The sequence below is a fragment of the Falco cherrug genome, chromosome 14 (genome assembly GCF_023634085.1).
Source record: "Falco cherrug isolate bFalChe1 chromosome 14, bFalChe1.pri, whole genome shotgun sequence".
In the NCBI taxonomy this organism is placed as follows: domain Eukaryota; kingdom Metazoa; phylum Chordata; class Aves; order Falconiformes; family Falconidae; genus Falco; species Falco cherrug.
In genome coordinates, this window is record NC_073710.1 from 10051615 (window position 1) to 10066772 (window position 15158).

Sequence of the window (15158 nt, forward strand, 5' to 3'; positions counted from 1 at the left end):
TTTGTCTCTCCTTTTTTTTAAACTTGTACTTTTAATGATTACTGTGGTTGAAATTGTTATGCTTCATTTTCATAATCATAGCTTTTAATTCTACAACAGTTTTCTACATGTTAGATTAAGAAAAAGATGGCTAATTGTGTGTAGATACCATGTCATTCCTGAATGGCCCCACATTCTGGAAACCCATTTTAGAGATATTCAGTTTATGAATTAGTCTTCAATTAAAGGAAATTCTTTTATTTTTTTTTTATGAATTATTAACTCTAAGATTTTCTTGTTTTCAAGCATCTAATGTTGATTTTTTTTTTTAATTCACTCATGTGTACACCAAAGTACTATTAACTCTCTTTCTTTATATTTTTCTCTTTATCCATACCTATAGGTGAAAAGCCTTACAAGTGTCCGCATTGTGATTATGCTGGTACTCAGTCTGCATCCCTCAAATACCACTTGGAACGGCACCACCGGGAGCGACAGAATGGAGCAGGACCACTGTCTGGGCAGACTGCAAGTCAAGAACACAAAGATGAGACACCAAATAAAAGTTCTGTGTTTATTAGACCAGATATATTGAGAGGAGCCTTCAAGGGGCTTCCTGGCATCGATTTCCGAAGTGGCATGGTCTCGCAACAGTGGACGTCAGGAATGCTGTCTTCTGGAGATCAGCAAGGACAAGCAGCTGGCATGTCATCTGAAGTATCTTCAGAAAATATGAAGGGTTCAGACATATCTTCCAAAGGAACACACTTCTCTGAACTTGGCCGTACTTACCAGAACATGGTTGGGAATGGTGTGAACTTTCAAGGGTCTTTGCAAGCTTTCATGGACAGCTTTGTCCTAAGTTCTTTGAAGAAAGAAAAAGAAATGAAGGATAAAGCTCTCTCAGATCCACTTTCAGCAAAAGCTCTGGGCTCAGATGGCGGTGAAGAAAAGATAACTAGCAAGTCCTCACAGCGAAAAACAGAAAAGTCACAATACGAACCTCTTGACCTGTCCGTAAGGCCAGATGCAGCCTCCCTCCCAGGTTCATCCGTTACTGTGCAAGACAATATTGCTTGGCATGGCTGCTTATTTTGTTCCTTTACAACTTCATCTATGGAACTAATGGCACTGCACCTCCAGGCCAATCACCTGGGCAAGGCTAAACGTAAAGACAACATCATAGGGAACAACAAAGACCAATCTAGAGAAGCTTCAGCCTCAGTTAATAAAGTGAGCTTGCTCCCTTCTTCGGTGCAGTCCAGCAAGGAGGCGGTAGTTTCAAACATGCTGAGCCAGCTGGACTCAGCTTCTGAGAAAATGACCCAAGGACAAAATAAAGAGACCCTGGGAGAGCAAAAGAGCGCTGCCTGGCCCAGCCACATGGAATCCACTTTTTGTAATTTTACAACAGACTTCTATAAGCAGTTTGGTGTTTATCCTGGTGTTATTGGCACAGGAACGCAAAATTCTTGCACCGGTAATGAATCTGAAATAAAAACACAATCTGAAGATGACCCAAATATTCTGCTCTCTGACTCTGTAAATAAAAGTGCTACTGATGACCTTTCTGACATAGCTTCATCTGAGGATATGGAATCTTCCAAGGAAGAAAACATTGAAGATGAGGACATTGACACAGAACCAGATATTATGAATAAGCAGTTGTCTGCCCTAAATAAAGAAAGCAGTGAAGGAGGCGACAATATACAAAGTACAGTCACCTCACAACCAGCACAAGGGCTCGTATCACCACTGCCACAAGCATCAGAAAAGCAGTGGCACAGTCAGAATCTTCTATCCTCCCATGAAACTGCACAAGGAGTGATGAAACCCGAACAAGTTCAGGGTCCACAGGTCCTGGAGAAGCAGATGAACATGTTGTCAGTCCTAAGAGCTTACAGCTCTGATGGCTTAGCAGCCTTTAATGGACTTGCAAGTAGCACAGCAACTAGTGGATGTATCAAGAGACCTGACTTGTGTGGTAAGTTTTAGACCTTCTTTTAGACCATTTCAGAAAACACTTGTGCAGAATCATGAAGCTGCTCTTTAAATATAGTCATGTTTGTTAGTAATACATTTTTTTAAATGTTAAACCCTGTGGGCCAAATTCTAGTCTTACATGTGGTCTACTCCATCGAAATCAGCAGTGCTGCATGCATATACTTATACAGGATTTTAGAAAGAACTTGCTTTTTAAACTAGAGTAGCAGCAATATAGACTATCTGTGCTAGTGGCATCTGAGGGGGATACTTACTGCTTTAGCATACTCAAAGGAGGAAAAAGTTTTAAAAAATTTACATGGTAACTTGCAAACTTTTCAGTATTTTGATATAAGAACCCAAGAAAAACACTGGATGCTTTGCCAAGCAAACTTTGCTTTCTCTCTTTTTTTTTTTTTTTTTCTCCCTGCCCCCCCCTTCCCCCCCCTCCCTTCCCCCCCCTCCCTTCCCCCTTCTTTGAATTGGGGTGTGTTCAATTACCACAATATTAATGAAATCAAAGGCCAGGTGCATGGAATGTGTCTACCTGTGGTGAAGAGCCTTTTTTTGGGTTTTTTTTCCTCTCTTTTCTTTCCCTCCCATATTTTTTTTTAATTTTATTTTTCTGGTTTGTTTCAATGGCACCCATGCAATAGTTGCCCTAGACCATTTTCCCTATTCTAACTAGTGGTTGTACAAATTGTGATTTGCCTAATTAAGAATATGCCTCCAGGTAATTAAAAAAGCAACACACCAAACAAAACCACCTTTTACCCTTATTAGGTAATTTTACTGATTTACAAACCTGCAGTTTTACTTCCTTATATCACACACACCATATTTGACAAAACTGAAAATTAAGTCTACATGGAACGAATGAGAATGAGGATTTTTTTTCAATTTATCTCCTATTTTGTCAGCATAGTTCTTCTTTGAAAGAGATTTTAGAGTGTAAATCCTTTCAAAAACAGTATCACTTTAAAAAGCGGAGTCAGCAAAGGACACAAAAACTTCAGTAATGCTTGTTTCGCTTAACCTTCAGACTAATCAGAAAACTCATTGTCAGAGCTGAACATGCATAATAAAACGTATTCGAGTTAAAAAAAGAAAAGAAAATGTGATCCAACAGTTTTAAAGCCTGACAATTTCAAATGAAACCCTAAATCTGCACTTAAGAGTGGTTACCCTGGTTAACTTAAGGTTAGTGGGAGCTTTGTTTGACTTTACTAGGATAGTGTATATGCTTAAAGCCATAGCCCCTTCTTCAGGCCCCTCTCTGCCTGATAATGTACTTACCAAGTGTATTGGTTGGTCTGGTAAAAAGTCTGATTTTTCCTCACAAAGTTTATCTCACTTGTATTCTTCAGAGCATTTTGGCTTCACAATATTGTCATTACTTAAACTGAATCATGAGCCCAAGTATTCAGATACTTGGAAATATTTCAGATTCTACAAAATCAGCAGTTACATTACTGATATTTTGAAAATAGTTGATAGCTGGTTTAATTTGCAGCTGGTAAAATCCTGCTTGGATTTTTTTCCCTCTCTATTTGTGGAGTACAGTCAGTTACAAAAAAACCAACCAACCCAAACAAGCAGCAGAGAAATGACTCTCTAAACAAACAAGTAAAAAAATTGGAAAACTAAGATTAGTTGCTTTGTGCAAAATATCTTTATACTCCTTCCCTGTCATAAGATTTTTAAAATGACAAAAAAACCCACCCTCTAATATTACTGTTGAAATGAGGTCATCTTACTTCCATTAGTTTTTTGTTTCATCTTCCAATCAATTCAACAGACGTTTTATGATGGTTTGAGTTTATATGATTTTAAAAACCATATCCCTTTCACAAGCTCTGCCCAGTGATAATGGATTTGACTTGAAGTATGAAGGAAAAAAGCAACCAACAGAAGCTTGTCTGTTCTACTTTTTAAGCCATTTTTAAACGGAAAATGCAGTGCGAGTCCTCCTTTCTCCCCCCTCCAAAAACAGCTTTTTAAAATTCTTTACTGACATTCTATTGAGTGTTTGCAGAATATACGTGTTAAGGTTGAATATTTAAATATCTTATTTCATTTTTCTCAATATCTTACAGCAAAGGTGGATGAGTATGAGCAAGCCCCTTGTCAGTAGTTTTTTTATTTGGTTGGCTTGGACACCACCCACTTGAAAGTAGTGGTTTTTGGAAGTTTTCATTTTCTCAGTGACATTTTATACTGTGAAATCACACTCCATCTGTGCATGCTAGTGTGGGGAATCTCACCTGATGTTTCTGCACTTGCAGATTCGCTGTCAGGAACACCCTGTCATTTATTAGCCTTCTTTCCCTCTTGCACAAAGCCCATGACCTCAGTTGTGGTTCCCTTTGTCTCTCCCACTGCCTGAGACATCAAACTTGAGACCCACCTCCAGCACCTGATTCCAGGGCATGATCCTTGTGTTCCTTTGTATTTTGGGAGACACTATGCATTTGCCTTTCTTTTTGCAGCCATTGATGTGTGGGTTGTTGACATCCCAAGAGAGGACACTGATAGACTTGACACAGTCCTTGCACGATCAAGGCAGCAAGGTGTGGTGCTCTTTCCGCAGTCAGAATCCAGTGAAAATAGACTGAAATAAAGTATCTCAGCCTCAGATAGTTGAGATTGCATCTTTGATTGGCCACACTAATCGAGTTAAATTTCTGGCTGCGTGAGAACAAGCTGGGATTTTCAGTGATCCATGTGGATCATTTTTAGTTGTCAGATTTTACCATAAGATAATGGGTCAGTTTTTAAGCACAAATCTTGGCACAAAAAGGGTTTAATTTCTAGAGGAGAATGCCACCAACTCCCATTGTTGTTTTGGAAAATCACTACACATGGGGGAAGCAGTCCTCAATTTCCCTATATGTAGAATGAGACTGATGTATGTAGAAAGAGACATGATTCATTTATGCTCCTGTCGTGCTTCAGGCTGTAGGGATGAAAGACACAATTAGGAAAGAACTGTAATTACTGCATGATACAGAAATTTCCATGTCAAAATGCTGCTGAGAAAAATCACAATTTTTTGTAATATTTCTCCTTTATATATCTAGCAGAATAGAAAAGAAGAGAAAGAAAGAAAAAAAAAACAAACCAAACCAAACCAAAACAAAAAACCATTGATGAATTTAGAGTTACTCCTGACCTGTACTTGGTTTTGGAGTCTCAAGTGACTATACGTAGGAGCCAGTCTTGTTAATCTTTGCTACCACACAGTTTCTAAGAAGAAGACGTGCCTTTCCTTTCTGCTTGGCAGCCAGTAGTCCAGTGTGGAGGGGAAGCCCCAGATGATGGCTCCATGGCTTGGTAGCTGTCTTGAGCATCCGTGTACTTGCTTTCACAGACCTTGCTCTTTGAGAAGTTATGGTTGAAGGTTCTAGACCTACTTCGTATTTAAGTTTTGGACAATCTGTTTTCCTTTCCATTTATGCTTTTCTCTTTCTCTGCTTTCTTCCCATATACATGTAGTTGTATTGCAACAATGTTCTGCCTCCAGTTCCAAGTCATTAATTTACATGTGATTTGCAGAGCATCTATTTATGACCAGACCCTTTCCTTTCTCTCTCTTCTCCCCTTTGAATTTTTCTGCCTTGTGTCTAGGATGGTAAAATTTCCCCACTTGCATTTTCTGCTGGGGAATACTTAGGCTTTCAAAGAAGAGCCGATGGGCTACAGATCTATTGGCCAGAGATAGTCCTGAGCATTAGCTGGTTGCTTAACCATTTAGTGCTATTGAACTCACACTTAATGATGTCCAAAAGTATTAGTTCCATGTTGTCCCTATAAATCTAATTTGCTTCCATTCATGCTTGCTTTCCTCTCAAATTAGTGCTGTTTTCTCCGGCATAGGCTCCACCCCATTATCACTTCTTTCACTGTATGAAAACAGAGCAGGGTCCTTCTGATGTACGGTAGCAGCTTTGGAGTGATCCTGCAAAGGGCTGAGCACGTTTGGTTTCCTTTGGAGCAGAAAGCATTCAACATTGAACAGAATTATTAAAATGTTCAGCATTGTAACTTTCTGAAATACCTTCCAAATGTGGAACTGCGGCACAGACAAGAGGGCTGGGCAAATGGGAAGATCAATTGTGGCAGATTATTACAGCTTTATTGTCACATAATTATAGTGCTCTACCCCAGTGTTTAAATAGTGAATTTAGTTGTTGTAAATCGCTTATTGCCACAGGTGTCAAAACCAAAAAGATTATAATGCTAACCCCTTCAGAACTACCACCAACATATAAAATACAGAAAAAGATTTTTAATTGTTTATAGTGGCTTCACTTGAATCCTTATTGTAACTCTCTTAAATTATACAATCCGTATTAAACAGAAGCAAAAGGACAGCTACAAGGCAATGGAAGGTTCTGCTGCAGAAACTGTAGTACTCCTGCCCCTTTAAAGTATCTTGTAAGGCACTTAAGGAACCCAACAGTTTGTCCTGATCTGCAGTTGAAGGAGTAACCAGAATGTTCTTTTCCTTCAAGGCAGAATGAAATGATACAGAAGTTTCACTGCAGAATTTTCTTTACCCCACGATGGTGATTTTGAAGAGGTTCCTTTAGTTTCAGTTAGGAGGGTCAAGGCCTGCTTTTGCTGTACGAACTGTACTGCTGAATGGGAAATAAGCGCCTCGGCCCCATGCCTGGGTTTCAGCCACACTTCTGGATGTCGCAGTGCCATTTACATGGCAATATCAAACCAAACTCATATGGCTTGCTTCCTTTTTTTAATTAACTGGGAATGCCAGTGATCCAGTGAAGTTTGTGTTGCTGGATAAAAGGGCCGGTCTGTGAATAGCATTGTATTTGCCAAATGGTTCGCTAGTCATTTCAGTACAAACAAATGGATGGTGTCTGTAAGTCTGCAAACACTGTTGACATTTAGCCTTGTTTATGTTACTTTCCTTTTGCTGCATATTTTTGGCTAGAAAAGATACTGTCTGAATCAACATTGACTTCCTAAGCAGAAGCTAAGGACCCAGTCTTGCATCCCTCATTCTCGATGAGTGGGACTACTTACATGACTAAGGATTGCAGAATCAGGTCCTATGTTTGTTTGACTTTCAATTTCATTGCTCTATTCCTGTAATTTGATTTGATTGTATTTTGTTGTATCAGAAATCGGTCAGATGATAAGTTCAGTACCACCGTTTTGTTTACTCTTGAAAACTTTTATTTCTTACCATTTTTCATATTGTGGTGTAACATTCCCATTCCATTTACGTTCCTGGAAATTAACCCCTCAAATATCTGATACAAGTAAGTGCTGAGTACCTTCTATTCCCAGTGAAACTGGAGGCATTCAGTCCCTCCTAGCACCAGATCTGAAAGGGGGATTGTGTTTGCAAAAGGAGGCCTTGGTATGTGCCTTGATTTCAGACATCAGTGGCCAGCCGCACCAAGGCAAATCCCTAGCACAGAAAGGCTTTTCTTTTCTTTGCAGAGACAAAATAATGATGTAAGCTTAGAGCTGTATGATTTTACCCTAAGTTTAATCTCCCAAACAATATATTCTTATTGTTTTTGTCATATCCAGGTCAAATTTAAATTATAATTTAGGATTAGGCGGAGGCATAGAGATATTTCCAGGTCTTTCCAAAGTGAGACAATGCTCTGGTTTGTGTTTTGGTTCAGGAATATATCTCCTTGTGTCTGAGGTGTAGTATTTCCTATAACTGCTCATAAACATGAACAATTTAGACATTCTTGTAAGTCAAAACTAAGTGTACGATTAATACCTATTATGAGGCCAATTTTAAACAATTAATTTGACAGCAATTATAATTTTATGTTACAGGCCTTCAGAAATAAATAACCAAATCCATCTTTGTAATCTAAGGAACTTAGGCTATCTTTATGTGGAGATGATCTTGCTAGGCACAGTACTGCATATCTGGAATTTCTGAGGTTTACTCCCACCTATCTAGCTACCTGTAGTACCAGGGTTAAATAATTACCTGAGGCTTATTAATTGTTTCAGCAAAGAAAAAGATATATACCTTAAGTGTAAGCATTAATATATGTATACACAATACATCCACAATATATAACAAACCATCATAATGGTACAAAAATAGAGGTCCTGAATATGTTCTGTTATTTATGTGTTTGGCAAGCGTTGGCAATGGACTTTAGTATGAGTGAAAATTCTCTTAACATTTTTAAGGTTATTTATTGTCATTTCTATTTGAGTTTTTAATGGTCCTGTATTTTGTAATGCTTTAGCAGGAAAAAATACTGTAGTTATCTTTTTTCATATTCTTTAAGCAATATTTCTAGCTTAATATATTGTGCCAGGTTTTCCAATATTAACCAAGAAAGACAGTAAAATTCAATGAACAGCACTCTGACATCCACAATTTAAAACCTGTGATTGAAGTGAAATGTGTAAACTTCTAGTGGGTTATCATGTGCTTTGGAATAGAGTATTGTTGGAAGTAATTAGAAAATATATTAAGGTTTCCTGGTAATGAAGGTATGTAAGTTTTAATAATTGTTGCTTTCTGAATAAGTGTCAAACTATATCTTTAAATGTATATGGAGTTACAAGTTAGGTCACTTCTGAATGGAATGTAAAACAATACTAAAATGCTTCAATAACTTATCTCAGTGTTGCTAATAAAAAAAAGCTGTTAACCATTAGTGCAGTTTTGAGTCATTTTGTTAATTCATTAAAAAAAAAAAAACCAAAAACAAACCTCTGAGAAACTGTTGTACCTTTTGGTAGACCAAAGACCACTCATGCAATCCACAGTTCTTTGATGCTTTGAGAGGCAAACTCTGCAAAGCTCCTTGTTGGCCTTGTAAAGGGTATTTATTAAAAATGCAGTCTTCTAAGGAAGCAGTTTGTTGTTAGAATGATGCCGTGTGTGGTTAGGCAGGTATATAAAGGAGGGTATTAGACTTGTTTCCTCTGTCACAGAAAGTATCTTGGGAATGTGGGACCTGTTTCTCCTCTGTCAGTATTAAAATCCAGCAGAAATTTTTGTGGAGGCCACTGGGTTAAAAACGAGTAATGTGGGATGGATTAAAGGTGCGAGTATTAGTGCCTGGGTGCTTGGCCAGGGTGACCTACATATCTGGGTCCAGACCTGCAGCTGGAAATAGAGCCTTAGTGAGTAATGGGTATACATCTATCACAGTGGAGAAATACCGGGAGCATACAACCCGTGAGTGATCTTTCTTGGTTAATCTTGCCTAGCCTTACATTAAGTCACAGTCTTCAATACTGCAGATAGCACTGAACTCTCGGGTTTTTTCCCCCATGGAAAGAATGTGCGATAAGCATCCTGAGACTAGCCTTCCTCCTCAGACCCACATACAATTTACCCAAGATAAAGCAAGCATAGGATAACAAGCATCCAGTCGCATCGGTCCCAGTAGTATCACTCAGGTCTATGGTAAGTGTTTCAGGATGGGTCCCATAACAGGTGGCCTGTTGTTTGGTGCACCGCCGAGTACGCCATGGAAGCTAAACCATGACTAGGGCTCCCAGTGTCACACCTTCGTTAATGCTGTCAGTTTTGAATAGCATATTGATACTTTTTATTTATTCCACCAAAACACCATGAGTCAGGACCTGACATTTTAGTGTTCTGTGTCATACTGAGAAAAATCTGTAGTTCAGCAGTAGGACAATTATATTATTTTGGAAGGGCTAGAAATAATACAGCATTTGTGAGACAACTGTAACATTTATCCAGACTCAGTGTGATATTGTTCTTCCTTTCATTTGGAGAGCACTTCCAAAAAAGTATCAACTAGAAGCAAAGGAAAAAAAAGACAAGAAAAAGTGGCAATTATGAATCCATTTAACCCCCATAGGGTATAATCTCATCTTGTGTAATACCGCTGGCTGTTACATGCCTAAACTTCTATGCAGTGAGCTGTGAATATAGTCCTTACTGTCCTGTGGGCACTATGACTAAGGAAAAAATATCTCTGTAATACAATGGAGCATTTGTCTGAACGGCGTAACTTAAGGTCCATAACATCACATCTAAAGTTGTAATTATACAGCTGCAGTCACACCACTCAAGTGAAGGCTGTGTCAGCACTTGTATTATATAAGAAATCCTGTTTTCAAGGGTTGATGAGTCATATGCGAAAAACATTTATCACTAAACAATTGTTCTGGTTGTTCTGAAGCAATGTCTAGGTATGGGCCTTTCCCCAGTAGGACATGGACATGTCTTCTGCAATATGCTGTCTTAATGTGGCCATTTATTTTGCTGATGATTCATCTTTTCTGAGCTAGGAAATTACCTAGAAGGTCTTGGGGGTTTGTGCATTTTTATTATTGTCAAAACATAAACTAGTGGGGAAAAAACCAGGGTGGGTAAGGCCTTCACTAACAAGGGTTGTAGCAGGTGAAACACGTCTTTCTCAGAAATTATAAAATCAGGATTTTTTTCCCCAATTTCTCATCCCTCATGTTGATTTAAGTTCTCTGATCTAAACACTTAGAAGACCTGGTCACAATTTTATTTTTTGAGATGCCTTGGAACTGAGCCTTTCAAGCTCACGCTAACTGTTATTGCCATTTGAAGCAGCCACACATTTGCTGGCAAGGAGCAGACAGGAACACCTTTTTTTACACCTTTTTTACAGCAGCACCACAGAGGTGAAGCAGGAGCACTGTGCATCCCTCCCGCACGAATGTAAAAGGAATGCACTTAGGACTGAGACCAAACACCAGAAACCACAAGAATTTTCCTGGTGCATGGTATTTCTAGATAGGTACACGGGATGCGAGTGACTTCAGCTAGCAGATGCCCCTGCCCGGAGCACTGTCATTTACAAACAGGTGTTCCTGAAGCCGCCCCCGTGTCAGGCGTTTGCACCCAAGCCGCCTCGCCTGCCCCATTGTCCGTGGAGGGAGACACAGGCCAGCAAGTTTCTTTAAGCCGATCTCCTCTGATCCGGGGCGTCTGTAGCGCCGTCCCCTGCATAGAACAGCCATTGTTCAGCTCGCAGAGCAACAGTGGGGTAGAAAATAGCATGCCATGCTGGGGATCAGAGAGGGAATTGTTCCTTAATTATCTCTTACTGAAGGAAAAACCCAAGGCATATCCCGATATGTGCCATGATTCTGGCAGAACGCGAGTCTTGCAAATAAGATTTGGGGAGGGGGGCTCACGTTCAGAAGCTGGCAGCCCTGGCTCCTCCTGCAGGTTAGCCTGTGATTCACTCGCTGACCATGGAAAAAAACATAAGTTTTCCGCTTTGGATTTTCCATTGTGAAATGGAAAATAATAATACTTATCTCCCTGGTAGGAGTGCTGTGAGGATAAATGAATTAATTAATGTTTGTAAAGCCCTTTGAAGAGGAAGAACATTATATAAGTCCTCAGTGTATAAATGCTTCCTTCTCTGATATAACTACAGTAAGCTATAAAAATTTATGGATGAAAATAAACACACATTGAAAATATATGTTGGGTGTATGTATCCCTTCGATATCCCAGCAGTGTTGGTGAGCCCGACTTCCCGAGTGGCACGGTGTGGCGAGCCCTGTGCTGGGACCCACTGTCAGCCTCAGCCCCCACCTGCCACACGCAGCCGGCGCTCGGGGGCTCTCTGCACCTGCCGGAGATTTGCCATATTTTGGCCACAGTATCTTTCCACCAAATCCATGAATTTTGACCTCAGGGCTCTTCGGAGTGCCAGCTGCATTGAGCCGCTGGGTTTTGACCCACCGCTGCAGCACGCCAGCCCCAGCCGCCTTGTGGAGCCGTGCAGCACCGGTGCCCGAGGCAGGTGATGGCGCAGCAACATGTCTGGTGCGTTGTCTGCCCTAAGCCCGCTGCCAGCCTGTGGGTCCTCCTGTCCTGTGCCTGCGTGAGCAGGCCCTTGTCAGGACTGAGGACCTGCCATGCTGTCTGCCACGCTTTGTCCCCTCCTTTTCAGTGTCAGGGTGATGCTCAGTGTTCGGTCCCCACAGTGCTCAGAAGGTCCTGGCGTTCCTGCTCACGCTCGCTGGTCTGGTGGCTGAACTGGCTGTTGTGTGGGTTTTAATTGAATGGCAGTGACTTCAATTTGCTACTTGTAAGTTAAATTTTTTATTGCCTGCTTTTCAATGTTACCAACCTAGATTAGTCCTTGCTGCTTTACTTTATATTATTTTTTTTTTGTTTTATTCAAGCCAGGAAGTATGTTTGATCATGAACAGCTCACATGAATAACAAGGCAAGTTAAGAGGATGCAGGGAAGGAAAACCAACACTTCAGCCATATAGAGATGTGACATTTATCAAAAGAGACATATAAGAAAAGGTTTGTACATTGAAATGAACAGGAGAAAGACAAAATGCAGGATTTCTGGATGGCTCTTGTCAGTTCACAGCTGCCCCATAGGTCAGTTTGTGGACCTTCAGAGAAAGGACCGCCACATTAGCCCTAATTATGTCATGTTTCACTTCTCTCTTTGCACAGCTAACCCTCTTCTGGTCTGTGCACTTGGTTTTCTTTCAAATCCTTTCAAATTTTCCTGGTAAACCTGTTGCTGGTTTATCCTGCCAGTTGGAGCATGGAGGAGCACAGCGTGCTGGTCCTGCGTGGGCAGGTAGCCCACCAGCACGGACCGGCCAGCCCCCAGCCCTCTCCCCGCCACGAGCAGCTGAGGGCTTTGCTCTCCCAGCTGAGTCTGAGGAGGGCACCAGCTTTTGCTCAGCGAAGTCTGCTCCATGCCACATTCACCCAGATGCCAAACACACGAAGGCGCATCACCGGCACAACAGACATCCCCAAACTGACTAGCACCGACATGCACCGAGTGGTGCAGCTGATTTTTCCATCCTCTAACACAAGAACTGTCTAACAACAGGAGGGTTGATGGGTGTATTTGCTAATCATTATATAACTGGAAAAGGTGTGAAAAAGAAAAAGGGTGAAAAAGAAAGAAAAACAAACCAGAAAAGCTTTCCCAAAGGGTAGAGGTGGGAATCCCATTAACATGACGGCTCCCTCTTTAGTTGCCAAAATGATTGACAGCTGGATAAGGTCAGAAGATGAAAACCAAGCCATGGGAGACAGTGCAAGGAGGGGAGGGGGCCAATCAGTTGAATAAAAAACTGAGTGTCAGTGCTGGGGAGGGAGAAAACTGGCACTCCCACTAGAAAAATCCTCACCCTCTGCTCCCCTACTGTTTGTTTGGGGAAAATGCTGCAGCTTAATCAGAATTATTTACAAGATAATGGTCCATTGTTTGTAGTAAGACAGATGCTGTCTGTGGGAATTTGGTGTTTTATGCTCTATGCATTACAGTGCCATTGCTGTGTACAGATGGGATCACAGTGGTATTGTTGTTATCCACTTTTTGGAAATTTGGAGGATCCTTACCGTGAAAGGAAGATCCTTAAATAGAAAAAGAAAAGAGTTTTCTCAGGCCCAGAACTGGGATTTCTCTTAAGGTAGAATTGTGTTCGTATATGTATGGGAGAAGGGGACAAGATGGAAGCACTTTGTTGAGGGTTCCTAGGCTGACTTGACTTGGTGGTGGTGGACGTGAGTTCAACAGATGGATGGATGACGGATCCTGTGTGTCTTTCCAAAGGCGAGGAGATACGTTCTGGTGGGGTACATTGGTGCTCCCTCCTTTGCTGGTGGCTGGCAGAGTCAGTTGCTTAGAAGCTGGTGTGAGAGTTACACAAACCTGTCTGTGCAAGAGCAGGGCTTGCCTGCTGAGTGACCATCCTCTGGCTGCACAATTGCAACGCGTGGTATTCCCTGCCTTCCTCCCCGTGCTGCAAGTTAAATACTGAGCACTTCTATTTCACCAGAAAACTTCATCCTAATGATGTCGTAGGTGAAGCTGTGGGAAAGAAAATCTAGATTTTCACTGGATTCATACTGGAAAAAAAGATCAACCAACCAAACACCAAAAAAAAAGAAAAATATGTATTTATTTAGAAGATCAAATACAAGAATTTTTTTTTTTTTTTAATTTCTCTAATCCCAGCAGAAGCTCTGTTTCCATAAGCATCCCTTCCTGGCCCCAGCAGAAAGTCTGATGCAGAGGCCTAGAGCCTGGCAAAGGGGACAAGGCCATGGCATGCAGGGGGGTGAGCCTGTGCCACACGAGAGTCACTGCCGCCGGGAGGAACAGGGAGCTCTGGTGAGGCCAGTGGAGATGGCTGCCTCTGTCGGCACATCTGTCTCGCCAGCTGCCTGGGTCTGTCTCGGCAAGGTGCAGAGGCCAGCAGCACCCACAGCTCTTTCCCATGACCCTGGCGTTAAGAGGACAGGGACTGCACCATGCAGAGCTCGGCAGTGCTGTGCCTCTCTCAGGAGCAAGTCCTGCCTTGTCTTTTCCACCCAAATCACTGAAGCCTCTGAGATGGGAAGTTCCTCCTCAGGTCACTGTGCTTTGGAGCAGGACCTGCAAGCAAGGTGCAGGACGAGGGGGTGGAGGGTGCCTGGGTGGGTGGGCGTTGGGTGTATGTGTGTGTGCACGCACTTCCTCTCTCAAAAATCTGCTTTTAGTGTGCAATAGCTCACATATTACCTCAGCAGAGACCGGTGTGCACCAAAGGCAACCAGGAGACGACAAATCACCAGAAAGGCTCCAGAGGGAATTTTGAGCATCCACGTCTGGTATCCCAAGATCCATTAGCTTTCAGGTAAAACAGAAAACAATGACTGTCTTTTTTGTATGCAAGATAATTAAGCTGTTTTTCCATCACTGCAAAATACCTGAGTTTCCCCGGAGAAAGCAGAGGGCCTGGGGATGGGGAGCGAGACAGGGAAGGGCAAGGAATGGCTGATGCACAGCTTTTGGGGTCTGTGCTGCTGGAAATGGATTTCAGAGATCAGCACATCCTCCTCTGGGTGGGCTCCCCAGCCTGGGGTCCCTGCCCTAAACGGGTGGTGGGAAGAGGCACCTTCTGAGTCCTCCCTTCCCTCAGGGCTCAGTATGCTGTCAGGGATGGAACCAATAGCATTATATCATGAAGGGAAACCACTTTGCCCAACAAGTGGGATCTCCTCCGGCTTTTGTGAAATGGAGGTTTCCAGGAATACCCTCGAAGGGTTAGATTGGCAGGGGAGATTGCTGTTCCCGAGTGATTTCATTTTTCCTAAGTCTCCAGTGGGATCTGTACAGGCAGCTCTGAGTTTTTTCCTCCAAGTCAGCATTTATTTGCAAAATCTTAATTTTGTATTTCCTGAC

At 41.8% G+C, this 15158-nt stretch overlaps 1 protein-coding gene across 6 annotated transcripts in view; it reads left to right on the forward strand.

Moving 5' to 3' along the window:
• The window catches only part of ZNF536 (zinc finger protein 536), a 353231-nt gene that overhangs the window by 226854 nt on the left and 111219 nt on the right, over nucleotides 1-15158 (forward strand). For 4 of the 6 annotated variants that reach the window (XM_027813254.2, XM_027813257.2, XM_027813255.2 and 1 more), the window contains one exon: nucleotides 383-1963. In XM_027813254.2, coding sequence (XP_027669055.1) covers nucleotides 383-1963 — 1581 coding nt within the window. Of the gene's footprint in view, nucleotides 1-382; nucleotides 2359-6476; nucleotides 8630-15158 lie in introns of those variants that run through there. The other 2 variants (XM_027813259.2, XM_055726962.1) reach the window with 2 other exon arrangements.